The following is a 19,489-nucleotide window of genomic DNA, read 5'->3' on the forward strand; positions in this document are numbered from 1 at the left end:
AAGGTGTCTTCCTTGTATAGAGAAGCTTTATAATGTTAAATGTTTTATTATGTTTTTATATATTGGAAGCCACCCAGAGTGGCTGGGGAAACCCAGTCAGATGAGCGGGGTGCAAATAAATTATTATTATTATTATTAATTTCATTTCCGACTTCTGGTTGTGGATGAGTGCCAAGTTATATATGCAACTCTGCTTTCGCTGAATCTATGCATTCTCATTTCCAGCCTGGAATATGGTGGATTTTTAATTTATATATGTGTTTCAGCAAAAGAAAAGGGGGAGAAGAAGTTGTTTGGTTTTTCTTTCGTCCCTCTGATGCAGGAAAATGGAAGGACACTGCCAGATGGCACTCACGAGCTCATTGTGCACAAGGTAATTTCCACTGGAAAGCAAAGAGAAATGTGATTTATTCAAGAGAAACACTCCAAATGCCTAGGGCTCCCCTTAGATTTAGGCAGATTGAATCATCTGCCAAAAGAATGCTAGGCTTGTCATTTTGCAAAATACCCTCTCATTTTATCCTTTCAAGCTTATGTTATTGGCTCTTTAAATCTTGTTATGCATTTCAATGCAGTACCTCGTACTGTGAATAATTTCCTTATTGGATACTGCTCCTGTTTTGCTAACGTGTTGCATCTAGGATGGCCAAAGTTTCTCTCTCTCTCTCTCTCTCTCTCTCACACACACACACACACACACCCCTTTATCCACACTGAAATTTCTGTGTATTTGCACGCACGAAAAAGTTCCCTGTGTATCTTCTCCCTGATAACACCGCTTGTGCTTAGCAACAGTGTGTGTGTGTGTTTCCCAGTTGGTAAGAGCGATGAAAGTTGTATGATTTTAGGCAGCTGATATGGGGTAGAGCTGAGGACACCAAGGGCTTCTCCCTCTTGTCCTGCTGTTTTTCCTCTGGGAAAACCACTCTTTTACGTTCAATCGGAGCAAACAGCAATTGGGTTTGTTCTGATTTAGAGCTAAAGAGCGGGTTTTCCCATGGGAAAGGATCGCAGCAAGGGAGAAACCACTCAGACCCATGCTTTCTAGGCAGCGAAAGTGTGTATGAGCCCCAATATGAGATAATGTAAGGCCAGAGAGAAGAAGATAGCAGTAATCAAGATGAAAGCTTACCAAGGTGTGGACTACAGGGGGCAGACAAGAAGGACCACTTGCTTGTAACTGGAAGTGAATATGGGAGACAAAGAGAAAACTCAAAGAAAATCCATCCTTTTAATAGGATGGATGGTGGTATTAGCAGATAATTAGAGACATTAGGCAGAGGGTGAAGTGAGAAGAAAGGTGCCCTATGTCTTCAGTTTATTCACTGTGAACAAAGCATTTGAGTAGAAATATCAGAGGGGCACTTTAGAGATGTGGAGTTGGGATGGAGAGAGAGATAGCAGAACTGGGTACTGAAAGTGTGTGGTATTGAAAGACACAGGATGTAATGAAATCACCTTGGGACAGCGTTTAGAGAGAATATTCTAGAGGGTTAAGAAAAGACCATGAAGGAAACCCATTGGGGAGAGGTAATTAGCACATTATGCCATTCTTCAAAGAAAAACAGTTTTATGTGACAGCTTTGTGCTACATTTTTATCTCATTTTTTATATAGCAAGTTGAAATGCAAACTTGACTTAATTGTTCCCCCAGTGTGAAGAAAATGTAAGCCTTCAGGATTCTAGTCGCTACCTCAAATTCCCCTTTTCAAAGGGGCATCTCCTTTCAAATAACCACCAAGCAGTAAAAACCACTAAGGAATCATTCTGGATAACATCTTTCCTGTGTTCGACTAAGCTTACACAGAACGGTAAAGTAACATGTTGGTTCTTAAAACAGTGTAACAGGCAGTTAATGTAACAGGTGAGGTTCTTGAAATCGGGATATGCTTTTAACATGTCGTTTTAATCTTTGCAAGATAGACACAAATGATATTGAATAAAACATTGGTTTTATCAACACACTAATAAAGGAACTTGTGGGACTATTTGAGAGCAAAGCAAAAGCTGACATAGGCTGCATGTAGTGAACAACTTTTTTAAACAACAGCAGCAGCAGCAGCAGCACACCTGGAATCAAAAAGTACTGTTAGATTTGCCTATTAATTGTTCTCTTGCTTTTTAAAAGCAATATCCTTATAATGCACATTAATTAAATGCATTAACAACTTGTTTTAGGGATAGGTAAACATCCTGGTGGGGAACAGGACAGTCACGGCTTTGGTGTGGTTATCTGTTAGGGCTAGTAATCTTGTCTGTGCATTAAGGTAGCACACCAACAGATCTACTGAAATACAGTAAGCCCACAATTTACATACATTTAACATGTGCGTGTTAATCTTTAAAGGCTTGGCAAATAAAAATAATAAATAAATAGGGGGGGGGAAGGACATCTAGGAAAAAGACTTAAGCAATCCCAGTCTCTTTTGCACCCAATGTGTTATGCGTATATGCAATTTTGGCTATGGGCATGATTACCCGAACGTAACCTCCGCATAAGTTGCAGACGTACATGGAATTTTTATTTAAAAGACAAAAGTTTGCCAGTGTGGTCATATATATGTGTGATCTATTCATAAGTATGTTTCATTAGGTTCGGTGGGATTTAGCTGATGATAAGTGCTGTTGACATCAATGACACTTTGACACACCTAACTTTTGCTGGATTGTGTCTGTTGTCTTTTCTCTCCCCTCCTCCCACATCATGTAGATAAATCACACATTTGTTGCATCTCTAGCTGTTGCTCTGTGTCTTTACTTTGTAGGAGACATGCTTGACCTTCTTAAGTGGCGAGCCCACCCAGAAAAAATTGCCAGCTGCCTCTCAAAATTGAAAGAAATTGATGGGTCAGAAATAGTAAAGGTAAAGACTCTTTTCACTGTTTGTTTTGCATTTGTAGAGAAATGTAATTTCTCCAGCAGGTTATATAATAAATAACATTCATTAAATATGTATTTCTTAAATTTCTCTTTCATCAAGTTTCTCCAAGATACACTGGACACTTTATTTGGAATTTTAGATGAAAATTCTCAAAAGTACGGCTCCCAAGTATTTGATTGTTTGGTAAGGTATATTTTATTATTCCCTACGGTCTTATTTTAATTTTGGAAGCTGACTTCCAAACACTAATAAACACCAGTGTTGTTATTCTTAGGTTCACATAATTAATTTGCTGCAGGACAGCAAGTTTCACCATTTTAAGCCAGTTATGGACACCTACATTGAAAGTCACTTTGCAGGAGCACTTGCATACAGGTAAAAGTATATACACCCACCCCATTTCTGTGATTGTGATCTGTTTTATCAGTTTACAATTTACAATTTTTAATTGTTGTAAGCTGCCATGGGACCTGCTGGTGAAGGACAGGCAGTATGTGTAACAGTAGCACAACTAACATCTAATTGACTGAAGGTAAATTAAATTAACTGATCTAAATAAAAGGGCAGTAGATCAAAATAAAAGTTCAATGAGCTGATAAATTGATTGAGAATATATACATTATATATATATATAGAGAGAGAGAGAGAGAGAGAGACTATCAGCTTGAAATCAGTTCAGTTCTACTATCTCTATTGCCACTAAATGGTTTTCTGCCTTTTGCCATAATGCTGTGTAATGATATGTGACCTTTAAAACAAACCCTAACCTTGTCCTGACACCTAGAAATACTTAATTGTAAAATGTAAGAGGAAATATTTAACTTTAAAATGTACCGTAATTGTAAAACAACCAGGAGTGGATTCTGATTTGTGGTGCGTTTTAAAACCAGTTTGCTGGTTTGGATGTTGTGGTGGTGAAACTGGCTTAACAAATCCCGGGCATCTTCACTGAAGTTGGGTGCTCAAGGACAAGAGGAGGAAAGACAAGGAGGAAGTGCAAAGATACATGGTTCATTCTGTTCCCTGGTTACAGGAAGGGAGGGTGTGAGTAGAACAGAATTTGTCCAATCAGTTTCCAGGTGGCAAATACATTTCCGGTCTCAAGTTAAGAGGCCCCAATGGGAGGATTTCCCATGGCTAGACAGTGGTATTCGTGAATGCCTTTTGGGGCAGTCCTAAGTGTGCACCTCTTGGTTAACCAGATCAAGGCTATTGCAAAAAGAAACAATTAGCAGATCAAAGGAGACAGTTGAAGGAATGCCTTCCTATTGTTCTGGGTGGGAGATACATATCTCCGTTAGACAGATACATCCTGCTTCTCTGTTGCCTTGGGGCTACACATAAATTTACCACTTAACATACACACAGTGGATACGAAGCTTAGATTGGAGTCTTATGTAAAAGGAGAACTAGTGCATTAAACTTTACAGCCCTTGATCAAAATCGGCTCCCAAGGAAGAGATATTTATATCTAAGGACACACTTTTTGTCGCAGAGTGTAAATATAACCATAGGCTTTCTGGATAGTTGCCAGTATTTCATTTGTTAAATTTCCCTTGCTAGGAATGTTTACAAATTTTCATAGCTAGCCAAACACATTGACCATAGGGACATAAGACCCTATCTTGCAATGAGTCAGATCGTTGGCTCATCTAGTTCGGTGTTGTCTACACTTAGAACAATCTTGCCTTTGCTGACTGCAGGAGGTCTTCAGGATTTCAGCCAGGAGTCTTTCCCAGCCGTATCAGGAGATGCCAGGAATAGAATCTGGGACATTCTGCATGCAATATGTATTCTCTTTCACTGACATAGAGTCCTGCATCTAAAGCAAGGTTTAGTCCTGCATCTAAAGCAAGTCCTGCCTGATCTAAAGCAAGGTTTCCAAAACTTGGGTCCCTAGCTAGCAGGACCAGTGGTTAGGGATGATGGGAATGGTAGTCCAAAAACAACTGGAGACTCAAGTTTGGGAAACTCTGCTCTCAAGACACTCCTGTGAAATGAAATTGTAAACAACAAAATCACAATTTTTTCTAAGTATCCAAAAATATAATGGGATCTTCTTTTGTATTTGCTCTTTAGTGGCAATACTTTGAGATTTCAAGCTAAGCTTGCCACCTAATTCTCATTTACCTGGGACATGGTGCCACTGTATTGAATGAAATTTAGTTTAGAGTAGATGCCTTTAGGACTGCACTATAAATTACTTACATTATTTTGATCTGTTTTAGACGTCGTGTAATCCAGTGTGTTATTTAAGTCTTTCACACTTCAGCCTGGAAATAAATTTTGTGTTATACTCTAGAGACCTCATAAAGGTGTTGAAGTGGCATGTTGATCGGATAACAGAAGTGGAAAGGCAAACACACAACCAAGAAGTATTAAAGGTAACACAGTTTGGCAGGGGAGTGTGTAATCTTGCTTGTATCTCTTTATATCAACATGAATTTATGCCAGCTGAAGTTACTGAGACTTGGAACTAAGAAAGTCTGCTTGTGCAAGGGCACTTTCCCACTTTTCCTTTTAGTGGTAGGCTCCATACATCCTCTAAATTTGTCTTTGAAGCATCAGATTCCCTCTGGAGTAACTTTTAGGAGAGGATGCAGCTGGCAGAAGGATAATGGGACCCATCCTGCTGCGAGTGTGTGCATGGAAATGCTTTGTGCGTTGGTTGGGTGGTGGTGGTTTGAAGTCAAAAGGCTGGTGTGCACATATTACTAAGCCATGGGTGAGCACTATGTGGACAGTCATTAATAACTAACCATGGCCAGTTAAACAAGCTAGCTTCATAATCCATGGTTTGAAGTTCTTTGGTTTCACAACTAAGTATTGTTTGCTGTAAACCAAGATTCCTGGTTTGTGCATAATGCTAAACCGAGATTCTACGAAACGGAAATGAAACCTGACAGAAGTCCTCCTCTTGACTGTACAGAGCAGAGTAGGCAGGCAAGTGGAGTGGATAAGCCCAACCCTTTGCTTGAGCCCATTGAAGCTCATTCGCATAGCGACAAACAATGGTTTATTGCTCTTAACATGTAAAACTAAGTACATACTCAGCTCACTCACAGAATGACTCAACCCTTTTTGGAAACCTGACATGTAGAAAGTAATAGGTAATATTGTCAGGGGACCACCAGGGGTCAGCAGGGAGCCCAGATGTTGCTGCCTCAGAGCATCGCCTGGAAGGTGGTGCCGAGGCTCTCACAGAGGAGGAGAGCTCTGGGGATGCTGACAGATCACAGCAGCAGTGGGGAAGGTTGGAAGTCATACCTGCCAAGTTCCTCTCTGAAAAATAAGGGACCGGACCGAAATTAGCATACCGGAAGTAGCGCGACGGCCATTTTGGAACTGGGTGGAGCATGCTCAGAAGTGACTTTTGATGCTGCTGTGCCCAGTTCCAAAATGGCTGCCACACCAGAAGTCGCATGGCGGCCATTTTGGAACTGGGCAGAGCAGCATCAAAAGTCGCTTCTGAGCATGCTCCGCCCAGTTCCAAAATGGCCGTCGTGCCAGTATAAACCGGGTAAACCAAAAAAATCCATTTTTTCGGCTGGGGACAGCCGGAAAAACGGGGGTTTCCCGGGGAAAACGAGAGACTTGGCAGCTATGTTGGAAGTGTTGGACCTGAGAACTGTAGAGGGAGAAGTGTTAGCTACCAGAGAACCTGCCAAACAGTTTAGTAGTTCGGGGGGGGGAGGCAATGTCCCTGCCCCTTCACCCCAGGAGCGCAGGGGGGACAAGCGTCAGGAGCAAAAGCGGAAACTGAGGGCTCCCAGGTTCTTTTGTTAGCACCAATCTAGACGGGCTCCACTTCCGGATTTTGATTCGGACTAGACAGTCATGAACTTTTTAGCTCTGTCATGTACATATGTATATACTAAAACTCTGTAAAAACCAGCTATGGAGTTTGAAGCCTCTTACTTGTGAGAAGCCAACAAGCGCCCTTACAGATATTCACGCGAATTTTTGTCCATTTGTATTTGTTTGTTTCCATGTTAATAATGCAAGCCAATTTATGGAGTTTTAGACTTAGCTAAAACCTGTGTCAGATGACCTTCAATGACTGATATACCCAAAACATGTAGCCCTCATGATTCCATCAGTGATGCAATATAATAGGAATAGAACAAGAAGAAGCTACTAAAGTCCCATAGATGTATCGATAAGAGCATAAACCAGAGCTTGATGGTGTCAATTAATTGTAGGACATAAATTTTAAAATACATGAGCAAATTGCCTAACTTTTTGTATTTGAAAACCGAAAGTAAACAATTTTGTCATTATTTCAAGGGATTTGCATTTACTTTCCTGGTGAAAAGATTGTGAATAAAAGAAAATTGCTTAATAGCTTATAGACACAAACTGTTCAGCTCAGAGGATTTTTCTAAAGGTTTCATTATGATAAAGAGATCATATAATAAGTACAAATAACATTATAAAACACTCCAGTAAAAATTTGCTCTGATGATTTAAAAAGTTTTCGGTTTTATTTATTTTTTTCAAATTACTTCATACTAGAAACAAAAAAATTAGTCACATAATGTGAAAGTACAGAACAAATTGGGCATTTGTGGGTCATTGCCTATAAGCAATTATCGGAGAAAATTCTTCATGACCATGATCCGGGGCCATAATGAAGCAGATTTTTGTCCAATAAATAATCATTCACTGAAATAACATGAGATTCTGTTCAGTGATGTGGGTGTGGGGGCTGACCCCTGGTTCCCCTCAGCTTGCTATTCCTTTTTCATATTAGTTTTTCTTCTGACTGCAAAGAGTTCTATTCCTGGTATAAACAATTCCATTGCCTTGTTTATTATTTGTTTAAACACCGACCATTCAAATGTCTCTGAAACCAAGTATTTATTTATTAATTATTAAGAACCAACAATGTAGTCTTGTATATTTCTCGTTCGACATTTGTAGGCACAAGAATATATATTTAAGTATATCATCCAGTCTCGGAAGCTGTTCTCTCTTGCTACTGGAGGGCAAAACGAGGAGGAATTCTGCTGCTGTATTCAAGAGCTTTTGATGTCTGTGCGCTTCTTCCTTTCCCAAGAAACCAAAGGGGCTAGTTCTTTATCCCAAGCCCAAGTAAGTTAACAAGTTGTTGCACCACACTGTTGCCGCTGTTTCAAGCTGCCTGGTCACAGATACGGGGGGAAAGCAGCCTTGTTCCTGATGCGACCAATTTGCTGTTTCTTGCTGCTATGACTTATAATGTGCTTCATTTTGTTACTGACATGTTGATAGCAGAAGTTGGGTTCAGACATCTGGCTGCACATTTCCCCCCTATAGCAAGCTTTTGGCCCAAGCTAGCAGAGCTATGAGATCATTTTGTTCCACACTCACTTCCAAGAATATTGTCAGTCTACCTGATTGTATTTTCTGCAAGTAGCTATGGATCTTTTAAGTACTGTTCCCCTTATTCATCTTCACCATAGCCCCATTTGCTTTCTGGTCTTCAGTTTAGAACTTCAGTTACTTAACGATAATGCAATTTGCAATATCACTCATTTTAGAAAAATAAAATAAAAGCACCACCCTCCAACCCCAAACTGAGTTCTTCTGGCAAAGGAGATGTTTTACGAAAGTTTTAACAATAGTTTAAAGTCAGATCCCATCCTCATACTCAAATTTCCCACCTGTCCCAATTTCTTTAATCTCAGGTTCATAGTGTATTTTGATTTCTCCCCTCTTTTCACTAGGCGGTCTTTCTTGTCTCCTTCCCTGCTGTGTACGCAGAGCTGCTGAAGCTATTTGAAGTGAGAGAGGTTGCAAATTTGGTGCGTGATACTCTAGGAAGCTTACCAACCATCACAAATGCAGATGAATCCCTTCAAGCTGTGAAACTCCAGTGCATTGGAAAAACAGTAGAGAGCCAACTGTACATGAACCCAGGTAGGATGGCAAGTAGTTGAAGCGGCCTCTTGCCTTTGCTGATTATCTGACTCTTGGCCTGACTGGAAAAAAGCCCTGTTTATAGGTCACTTGGTCCCATGGCCAATGTAATGTCCATTGGAGATCTTTCAAGTATTGAAAACACTATTTAATTCCTGTAATTGTTTTTTTTGGGGGGGGGCGTCTATCCCCATTTCTGCACTGTCCCTTTTCTGTCCTCCCCCACCCTCCATTCCCCTCAGTCCCAAGTGGAGGAGAATCCCTTTCCCACCCCTGCCCTGCTTTAAATAAAACTTAAAAATGCTTTCAGTTGTCTAAAGTATGCTGGTCTGGAAAAATAAAGCATGAAGTCCTGCGGTAAAGCCGAGACTCGCTGTGATCTGAAGTGTAATTAAACTCCCCTGTCTCAGGGGGTGAAAATGAACTCTTTACAATATTGCAACGTTATTTGCTATTGAGTGCGGAAAAATAGCATGGTAAGGGAAGAATTCGTAGGCTGTACAAACAGATTGTTCAAACTTCTAAGACAAAAAAAGCTTTCTGTGGTGAATAGCTTTCTGTTCTAAAGCCAGATTTACCTGCTAATCAGATTTGTATAACACCGAGGGGGGTTTTGTGTTTTCTTCTGCAGAAGTGGAGACAAGTAGTGCCATTGGGTATAGCATTCAATTTTCTGTGGCATAGCACCAGGTTGGCTCTGCAATGTAGCAGAGTTCATTTATGACTCCTGACTCTTCATTAGCTTAGACTAGATATATTATCCCCTCCTCCCAATTCAGATGTTCATAAATCTTCCTTTGGAGATACTGGCAATTGTGATGAAGCCTGATAAAGCTGAGAGAGTAAGCCCAATCTTCAAGCACAGTAGTTGGGTGTTTTTTTTTTTTTTTAAAAAAAAATGCAACACATTGGGGATGTTTTCATCCAGAAAATGTGAGCTATAGAAGGAGAGGCTGTAGGTCTTTACATAGGAAATGCTTCTTCTCGTGGGAACACTTTTAATCAAGTAATTCTGTATGTGGAAAGTGAAGTACTATAATGTGATGTTCTGCATAGTCCCATCCATTGAAAGGACAGGATGGTGAAATTGCTAAAGGATAGGAATGGAGTGGAGCTGGGATGCCACAAAAGAAGAGTGTTGACTAGTTTTCTTCTTTCCTTCCAGAGTCTCGATATATTCTACTACCGGTTGTTTTGCATCACCTCTATGTACATCTGCAGGAACAAAAGGATCTGATCACGTGTGCACACATCCTAAGCAACATCTTTTGCCTCATAAAGAAAAATAGTTCTGTAAGTAGGAGCTACATCATATGGAATTGACTTCTAACAGGAAAGGAAAAAATCAGTTGTCTGGGGGGGAAGTGAAATGATATTTGTTTAATGAATATGCCACATTGTTCTGCATGTAGTTATGATTTCTCTTGGCCATACATTTGTAAGAAGCAGTAGAAAAATTGTATTGAATTAGAGCTCAGTTAAGATTGTGTTTGATCTAGGTGAATATTGGCTTTAAAATCTTTTTTAGCTCCCCTTTTCCCCCAACCTGGTGCCATTCAGATGATGCTGGACTCCAGCCCCCATCGGCCCGAGTCAGCATGGCTGATGTTCAGACGTGATAGAAGTTTTACTTCTTTTTACTATTTCTTGTTTATTTGCTTCAGAATAGTAAGCATATCAAAGTTGGTACTTCTGCTGTCTTGGGTAAAGTATAATACAGAATGAAATATAAACCCAGAATGAAACGACAAGTCTCTCCCTTGCATAATACAAATTTAGTTTGTTAACATTTGGCTGAGAAAATAATGTATCTGCTTTTCATTAATACTGACCTAAATAGTCCATTTCTTCTTCTTTCTTTTTAAACAAACTAAAGGAAAAGTCAGTTTTGGAAGAAATAGATGTAATTGTGAACAGCCTGCTAGATGTGCTGCTCAGAACCATCTTGGAGATCACAAGCCGCCCTCAAACAGCAGGGTCCGCGACGAGGCTTCAGTTTCAAGATGTTACTGTAAGTGTTGCAGTAGAAATAACTGGATTGAATATTTGATTTATGGCTTCCCCTAATTTGTCTCAGTGTATAAAAATGGTAAGAAAAGGCTTCCAGCCCCTGTGTGTTGGGCTCATGTGTGCTTCAAAGAGAAAATGGCCATCCACTTGCACAAAGGCTTCCCATTGAATTTTAATATTGAGGAATTTGATTGGTCATGTACACCGCCACGACATCTTTTGAAATGAGTTGGAGGTTTAGAAATATTCTAACAAATAAATAATAAAATAAAATGTGAATTCCCCCTTCTCTCCCTCATCCAGCTTTAAAAATTCTTATGGCTGGCCTCAGTCCTTGTGGCTGGCCCAAAAACTAGCCCATGTTCCCTCTGTAGGATTTGCTAAACACGCGCGAGTTGGTCCTACAATGAGCATTTGAAGATCAGGTCTAGTGCGTAACATTATGAACATAAAGAGAGCCTGCTGGATTAGACAAAGGGTTCATCTAGTCTATATCCAAATACCTCCTAGAAACATATATAGAAAACATGCAAGAAACATCCCTCCTGCATTGCTTGTTCCCTGGATCTGGTACTTGGTAGCATATTTACATAAGTTTGCTATAGTAGCCTTTTGATAGACTTGTGCTTTATGAAATTGCCCAATCCTATTTTGAAAACCAACTAAGTCAGTGGCTATCATCTCATCTTGTGGCAGTTAATTCCGCAAGTTAATTCTGTGCTGTGTGAAGAAGTACTTTATTTCACTTGTGCTCAGTCCACTGTTCCATCGGTCGAAACAGGGAACTTTTTGTTCTGATCTAGTGTTGCGAAAGAAAGCACAAGTGAAATACTTCTCTTGAGTATGAGTGCCAAATCAGAAAATTCATGGTAGATGCACATCAAAAAAGCAGCACCCCAAGTGGCAAGCAGGAACGTGGGAGAGGCTGCTCAACTTTCCCACTTCTTGCTGTTATCCTGTTCCAATTGCCCCCGCCCCATCCAGAGCGGAAAAGATATGGAGCCTTACATTTTTCCTATGAAGAGAGAAAAGCAGGGTGATTAGTCAGGGCAATAGCCAATGGTGGGCCAATAGTGGAAGGGGAACGGGATTAAGCAGTCCCTTCCTCTGCTGTTTGTTTTGAAACTGGAAGCTTTCCTCACCTGCTTTTCTATTATTATTTTTAAAAAAGGAGATACACCTCTCTCCTATCTGGGTCACTTGTAAGTAAAAGACAACAACAGCCCATGTCCTATTTTGTTCAATGATATGGAGAGGTTAATGTGAGTTAGGCTGTTCAAATCCTATTTCTCAGAGAACAACACAAAAGCCACGTAAGTGAAATAATGTCAGGTTGTGCTCTGCTTTTGTCAAAATGGGAGGTATCTTACACAGTGGGAGGCACGGAAGAACTCTTAAAAGAGCAGCTGACCTATTTTTGTTCATATAGTAAAGGTTTCAGGGAAATATTTAGCACACCCATTCTTTGACATGGGGCCTTATTAGTCATGGAGCCTTGAAAAAATATTCCTGATAGAAAAAGGTTTCTAGCAATATATTCTAAATGCTACTTTGTTCTGAGTGAAATCATTTAGAGGTAATCTAATAAAAAATGTGAGAACTTTATTTTTCACTCCTCTCTATTGCCCCCCCCCAAATTGAAGTACTGTTGACAAAGTTAATATGTGACTTTCTTGCTATTGTTTATTAAATCTATATACCGCCCTTCATCCAAATACTTTAGGGCAGTTCACAACATAAGAATACAAAATGAGAGCACAAAACACATTATAAAATAAGAACAAAAACAAACCATTAAGCCCTGTCCCACAAACACAGTTAAAAGGCTGTAGAATGTTAGAATGCCAAAGATATGTAATGAAGGCACCAGGCAAGCCTCCCTGGGGAGAGCATTCCACAAACAGGGAGCCACCACAGGAAAGGCTCGTTCTCATGTTGCCACCCTCCAGGCCTCTTGTGGAGGGGGCACATGCAGAAGGGCCTCATGATGATCACAGGGTCCTTGTTGGTTCATATGGGAGACATGGCCCTTGAGGTATTGTGGTCCTGCGGCACTTAAAGCTTTATAGGTCAAAACCGGCACTTTGAATTGGGCCTGGAAACTAACTGACAGCCAGGCCAGGATCGGTGTAATATGCTCAAACCCAGTGAGTAGCAATGCCATACTTCCAGATTTTCCCAGACATTACCGGGATTTCAAAAGCGGAATTGACCGGGGGGGGGGAGTGGTGCCTTTGTCCTGGATCCTAGGCAAGTCAATAAAAAAAAATCGTGGGTTTTTTTTTGGCTCATCAACTTTCAGGGTATCCTGGTTTTTACTTTTTTAAATATGGCAGTGCTACCAGTTAGCATCCTGGCTTCTGAATTCTGCACTAACTGAAGTTTCTGAACCGTCTTCAGAGGCAGCCCCACATATAACATGTTGCAGTAACCTAGAGGCTATCAGAGCATTGACAACAGTAGTTAGGCTGTCCAGGCTTAGCTGGGCCACCAGCCTAAGCTGATGGAAGGCATTCTGCACCACTGAGGCCACCTGAGCCTCAAGCAACAGCAAAGGAGCCTGAAGGACCCCCAAGCTATATATGTTCTCCTTCAGAAAGAGAGTGCCCTCTTCAAGGGCAGGCAACCTCCATCCACCCAGTTTAGGGAAATAGCAACTAACAGTGTTTCAGTCTTATCTGGGCTGAGTTTCAGCTTGCTGGCTCTCATCCAGTCCATTACCAAGGCAAGACACTGGTCCAGCACTTGCACTACCACACCTGGCAGATGTTAGCAACAAGCTGTAGTTCTGGCAGGATGTACTGATAAGATTTCAGGATTCTTTACATTTTAGTTTTGAAAAGTCCCCCCCCCCATATTGTTGAAGGCTTGCTGAATATAAGTCCATTGACTTTTATTTAATAATTCGCATACGCAAATGTTGCTAAATAAGGCTTGTGGGATAAGTATAGCCTTAAGTTTGAGCAAGTGTTATTTTAATAGGTTTCCTTTGGAGAAAGAGGTGGCTTCCCTTTCCCCAAAGCTGTATGAAAGTATTTTTTCACACATTCTCAAAGAATAGGTTCTTGGGGGCCTTGCACCATATCGTGTAAGCCGTTGTGTGGGGAAGTTTCAAGTGCCACATCAAGCACTTAATTTTTAAGTGACTCACCGCACAGCATAAGGCAATTATATACTGTTATGTAGCAAGTTCATGCAGAACTGTACTTGCTTACGGCAACCTACTGAGCCAAATGCTCTTGAGATATTTGCGAAGAAAGACACCACCCAGTTTGAGTGTAGGTGGCAGGTTTGGTCCCCATGTGTTGTCAGGAACCCATTCTATGCTTATCAAAATGATAAATGAGCACATTTTATGACATGTAGGTGGACTTGCACGGAAATACCAGGCTCAGCTTTCCATCCCAAATTCAGAAGCTGGAGTTGCCTTGCTATAGAAACAAGCTTAAGGAAAAATGGCATTTCCATCAACCTTGACTGCAGTGTGTTTCATTAGTTCTGTGTGTCAAGGCCTTAAAGGAGTGCTCATGGTGACTTATAGCAAGCATAGGCAAACTCGGCCCTTTAGATGTTTTGGGACTACAACTCCCATCATCCCTGACCACTGGTCCTGTTAGCAAGGGATGATGGGAGTTGTGGTCCCAAAACATCTGGAGGGCCGAGTTTGCCTATGCCTTACTTATAGGGTAAACCTGTGCATGTTTACACACAAGTAAGTCCCACTATGTTCAATAGTGCTTACTCCCTGGCTGAGTATGTGTAGGACTGAAGTGCTGAAACATGTACTAAATGCAGTCTTGTCACCGAGACAAGACAAGCAAAGGGCAAATAACGCTGTGATTTCTTCCTACACGAGCTGATCTGGAATAGAAGACATGCCCATTTATGTTGTATACTGTATATGCTTAGTTGCTTCATTGGTTTTCAAGCCAAAAGATAACTAATTTGCATGTATACAGATAGAATGGAAAGAGATCTATTATCAGAGAAATAGCTTAATTCACTTAGACCAGATTTTTAACCGTATCAACTTCTTCTTCCTTCCCCATGGTGTGAGACTTGCTTCCATTTCCACATTGGTACTGGTATAGACTTCGTGGTAGCATTGTTTTGAAAGGCCGCAAATGTATAAGATATTTGCTCAACATGGAAATTGTGTTAAACAAACATAAAAAAGTAAACAGACCCCTGACCATTAAGTCCAGTCTTGAACAACTCTGGGATTGCGGCGCTCATCTCGTTTTACTGACCGAGGGAGCCGGCGATTTGTCTGCAGACAGCTTCCGGGTCATGTGGCCAGCATGACTAAGCCGCTTCTGGCAAACCAGAGCAGCGCATGGAAACGCCGTTTACCTTCCCGCTGTAGCGGTCCCTATTTATCTACTTGCACTTTGACGTGCTTTCGAACTGCTAGGTTGGCAGGAACAGGGACTTAACAACGGGACCTCACCCTGTAGCGGGGATTCAAACCGCCGACCTTCTGATCAGCAAGCCCTAGGCTCGGTGGTTTAGACCACAGCGCCACCCGCGTCCCTAACAAACATAAGCCATCCTTACTTTTGGAGTATTAACAGCAAATCCATGTTGACTGGTGGCAAAATCTATACATTATTCAAAATTCATAGTATTCAGCTCCATTTCTTTAATTCTTTACAGGTGCAGGGGCTCCACAGAATATGTGGAGGGGAGGTTTATCCTCTTGTTCTCCAGTCGTGATTTGGGCAGAAATCCATATCCACCAAATGGGAGCTTTTTATTAAGCCTTATAGCCATGCAGAATGGGGTGGGGTGGGGAGTGTTTCTTTCTGGATCGTTGCTAGGAAGGGAGGGATGAAATATCTGATGGAAATATATCTCCTCACCCCACTGCTAATTAAAGAAAGAAACCAGTGATAAAGTTGCATGTAATGCCTTGAGCGTAATGTGGCCCTCAGAAGTAAGTGCCAAAGTGCTCCCTTGGACTTCTTCTCTAATAAGTGAGTTCTGTACTGCAGGCTCAGGAAATGTGATTCAGTTGTTAAACACTGAGGAAAGAACTGCAGTGTTGGGTTTAAGATAAATCTTTGCAAAGGAGCTTTCTTTGTTGAATGCTGTTCCCAGGGAGGTTCGGCTGGCGCCTTCATTATACCCCTTTAGGCGCCAGGCAAAAAACATTCCTCTTTAACCAGGCCTTTGGCTGATTGACATCCAGTGCTCTTTTAAAATGTGTTGGGGGATTAGTGGGTTGTTCTTGTTCTTATTATGTATTTTGTGTTTTTATATTGTGGCTTTATGTTGTGAACTGCCCTAAACTAAGGCCTGCAGGTATACAAACTTAATAAATGATGATGATGATAATACTGCTTGTCCTCATACCTCCATAATCAATAGAAAACACATACAGTGGTACCTCTACTTACGAATTTAATGCGTTCCGAACACACATTTGTAAGTCAAAAAAAATTGTAAGTCGAATCCCATAGGAATGCATTGGGAGAAAAAATTCGTAAGTCGAAGCAACCCTATCTAAAAATTCGTAAGTAGAAAAAATCCTATCTAAACCGCATCCAAGATGGCGGACGGAGCTCCATTTGTAAGTAGAAACATTCGTAAGTAGAGTTATTTGTAAGTAGAGGTACCACTGTACTTTTAACAACAACAACAACAACAACAACAACAACAACAACAACAACAACAGTCTTTACTTTGTAATGCCTTTCCTTTCCTTTTAAAACCATTTCTTACAGGGAGAGTTTGTTTCATGTCTTTTGTCATTATTGCGCCAAATGACTGACAGACATTACCAGCAGCTCCTTGATAGATTCAAGACGAGGGACGAGCTGAGGGTAAGTAGCAAGGCTTGTGCTTCAGCATCTACAAATGTTCTCATCAACTTCTCCCCCTTCCAGTCTGTTCATTGTCCTGTTTGTCATTGTCCTGTACATTGTCCTGTTTTACTTATGTGACCATTGATATGCACTTGCGAGACGCAATCCAAAGCCAGTTGAATGAGCTCACTGATCCCAGTGGGAATAGAGCATGACCTGACTTTCTTAGGTTATTGTTTTAGGGTTAGTGGTGACTTGCTAATGTAAGGTTTCTCATGCATATGGATCAGTGTGATAAAGTGGATTGTCTGCCGAGCTTAGTTGTTGAAGATTTGGGTTCAAATCCTTGCTTTGCGACAAAAACACTCTGGGGATGATATAACAGTTTGCTGTTCTCCTCAGAATAGGTCCTGAGTTAGTCATGCCCATTAATTTCAGTGGGTCAATTTTGGGGTATGTGCACAGGGCAGGATGCGGGGTGGAAACCCTATTGAGGAAGCAGAAGTGCTGCTGCCAGGGCTGGTTAGGCAAATTCCACTCAATGTTATTAAAAATATTCCAAGAACAGTTTAAAACCATCACATTCTCTCAGCTAATGATTTCAGAGTTGCCAGGAACAGCATCTTTTAGCCATCAAATTCCTGGGTAAACAGGAATGTTTTTACATTCCTCCTGCAGTCAGTAATGAGGGAGACAGATGCATCTTACCAGAGCCAGCTGTGTACTATTGAAAATGCATGAATTCGTGTATATATAGAACCCAAGAACAACATGTCATGCGCTAAAAGCCTGGAAGTGCACATGGGTGGATATTATCGGAGCAGCTTCGAGCACAACTGCTACAGACTTCACCCCACCAGACCTAGAACACAGATCATTATGTCCATTATGAAGCTGTGATTTTATTACAGGCTATAATAATATTGACTTGCTGCCTCCAGGAATCAGGCTGTTTCAGTTGTTGTCATTGTGCTAGTTTGGGAGTTTCAGGCAGGGAAATTGATGTTCATGCAATAGATATACATCTCTTTGCCAGTCCATTTCTCCTCCAAAAGAACCTATCCCTAGGATACTAGATCCAGTCCAGCAGAAGACACACAGCAAAGTCTGAAGACTCACAGCTAGGGTGACACACTTCTGCACATCTTGACAGCTTCATCCCTCTTTGCAGGTTGAAGACTAGCATTAGGGTTACATCATAACAGAGCAGGAAATAGTATTGTTCATCATTAATTGTCTAAGGGATTCCTGTGACCCTCATAGAATTGTAGAGTTGAAAGGGACCACAAGAGTCATCTAGGCCGACACCCTGCAGTCTTTTGCCCAACGTGGGGCTTGACCCCACGACCCTGAGATTAAGAGTCTCATGCTGTACCAACTGAGCTATCTAGTCCCTCCTGTAGGCATTCCAGGTAGCAGTCCAAATTGCTACGGCCCCACTAGCTGACTGTGCACTTCAGCTGCTGCAGGCTATCGGAATAATTTTATTTCTCAGTAACAGAATGTGGATGATAAACATCTGAATGATACACATCCAGTTTTCAATTATGTGAGTCCCCCACCAGCAGCCAAATCCGGTAGAAATTGTTTTCACATGCAGTCTACACAGTTTATTGGTGAAAAGTAAAGCTGAAGTTTGCAAATTTCAAGAATCACATGTGTTATTATTTTGAAGGTTGAAAATGTCTGCGTGGTATAAAGATTAACTTTACATTTTATTTGTATCACAGGAGTAATGCATTATTCAGCAGCCTTTGACAATACAATCTCCTGTCTGCATCTCACTTAAAAGCACATCATTAAATCGTTTCATAATCCTTGTGAAGTTTTTTTGGAGAAAAAATAAGTGGCTGCTTTTACCCTCCCATAACCTATTAGAATCTTGTTTCCTTCTTAATTGCAAGTTTTGTAATGTCAAATGCTAAAACGATTCACTGCACATTTCCTTCTCTTACCTATGGAATATTTCCCCTCTTCTCTGCTCTAGGATTTCTTATTACAGATATTTACAGTCTTTCGAATATTAATACGGCCAGAGATGTTTCCAAAGGACTGGACAGTGATGCGTTTAGTTGCTAACAAGTAAGACTGCTTAAATATAATGGTAACAATAGAACTGGTGTTAATGGGAATAGAACTGGAAACAATACTAATAATTTAAGAACCAGTTCTGTGGCCCCTGGGAGGTCATCTCAGCGGCCAGAGAATATTGCAAAGCTCCCTCTTCACAAGCAGAGAAGGAGGTCCATCCCCAGAGACGCCTTTGTTTTGGCTCTGGGAATATCAACAGCCATCTGACCTTGAGCATGTTCAGGAGAGACTCTGAATCTGTAGAATTTAAATTCCTCCAATTCCTCCAACACACTAATGGCATGAATGGGAAAATATATAACCCACCCCAGTTCTCCCCTTCCCCCTTTCACCAACCCCCTTTCCCCCTGCCAATGCAGGACCCGTAAGGCTCTCGATTTTGTGGTTCTTTTGCCAAGGATTCTCCTTCCCTCCAGCCACATTAGGTTGCTCTGCCTGCTTGCAAACTGCATGTCTCCTGGCAGCGCATTGCAGACGAAAGACCTAAGTAATCTTTTAAGCATTTATGTGTGCACATTTGGATGGATACAAGATAAAGTTGACGACTGCAAAGTCTTACTATGCTGCTGTCTGCTAAAATAAAATGTAACAACTAGTTTTCCAGGAACACGTATGTCCTTCTATTCTTACTATTGTTCCTGTAGAAATAGGATCATTAATTTTCAGTGGCATAGGGACAAATGGTTATGAATTTAAGCTGAATGTTGGTTCTTCAAATGTTTTGGTTCCTAATGAGAAATTAAACTTTTTTTAGCCCTGTAGTTTTTCTAAGCGTATCCTTTGAATTGCTGTTTTGAGA

At 41.0% G+C, this 19,489-nt stretch overlaps 1 protein-coding gene across 2 annotated transcripts in view; it reads left to right on the forward strand.

Moving 5' to 3' along the window:
* DOCK4 (dedicator of cytokinesis 4) overlaps positions 1–19,489 on the forward strand; it is a 245,094-nt gene that overhangs the window by 156,105 nt on the left and 69,500 nt on the right. For both annotated transcript variants that reach the window (XM_035128338.2, XM_035128339.2), the window contains exons 16-27: positions 267–373; positions 1,655–1,811; positions 2,766–2,863; positions 2,981–3,064; positions 3,156–3,256; positions 5,184–5,265; positions 7,805–7,975; positions 8,590–8,782; positions 9,948–10,075; positions 10,659–10,793; positions 16,519–16,617; positions 18,587–18,681. In XM_035128338.2, the coding sequence (XP_034984229.2) occupies positions 267–373; positions 1,655–1,811; positions 2,766–2,863; positions 2,981–3,064; positions 3,156–3,256; positions 5,184–5,265; positions 7,805–7,975; positions 8,590–8,782; positions 9,948–10,075; positions 10,659–10,793; positions 16,519–16,617; positions 18,587–18,681 (1,450 nt within the window). The remainder of the gene's footprint in view (positions 1–266; positions 374–1,654; positions 1,812–2,765; positions 2,864–2,980; positions 3,065–3,155; positions 3,257–5,183; positions 5,266–7,804; positions 7,976–8,589; positions 8,783–9,947; positions 10,076–10,658; positions 10,794–16,518; positions 16,618–18,586; positions 18,682–19,489) is intronic.

This window comes from Zootoca vivipara, chromosome 10 (assembly GCF_963506605.1).
Source record: "Zootoca vivipara chromosome 10, rZooViv1.1, whole genome shotgun sequence".
NCBI lineage: Eukaryota > Metazoa > Chordata > Lepidosauria > Squamata > Lacertidae > Zootoca > Zootoca vivipara.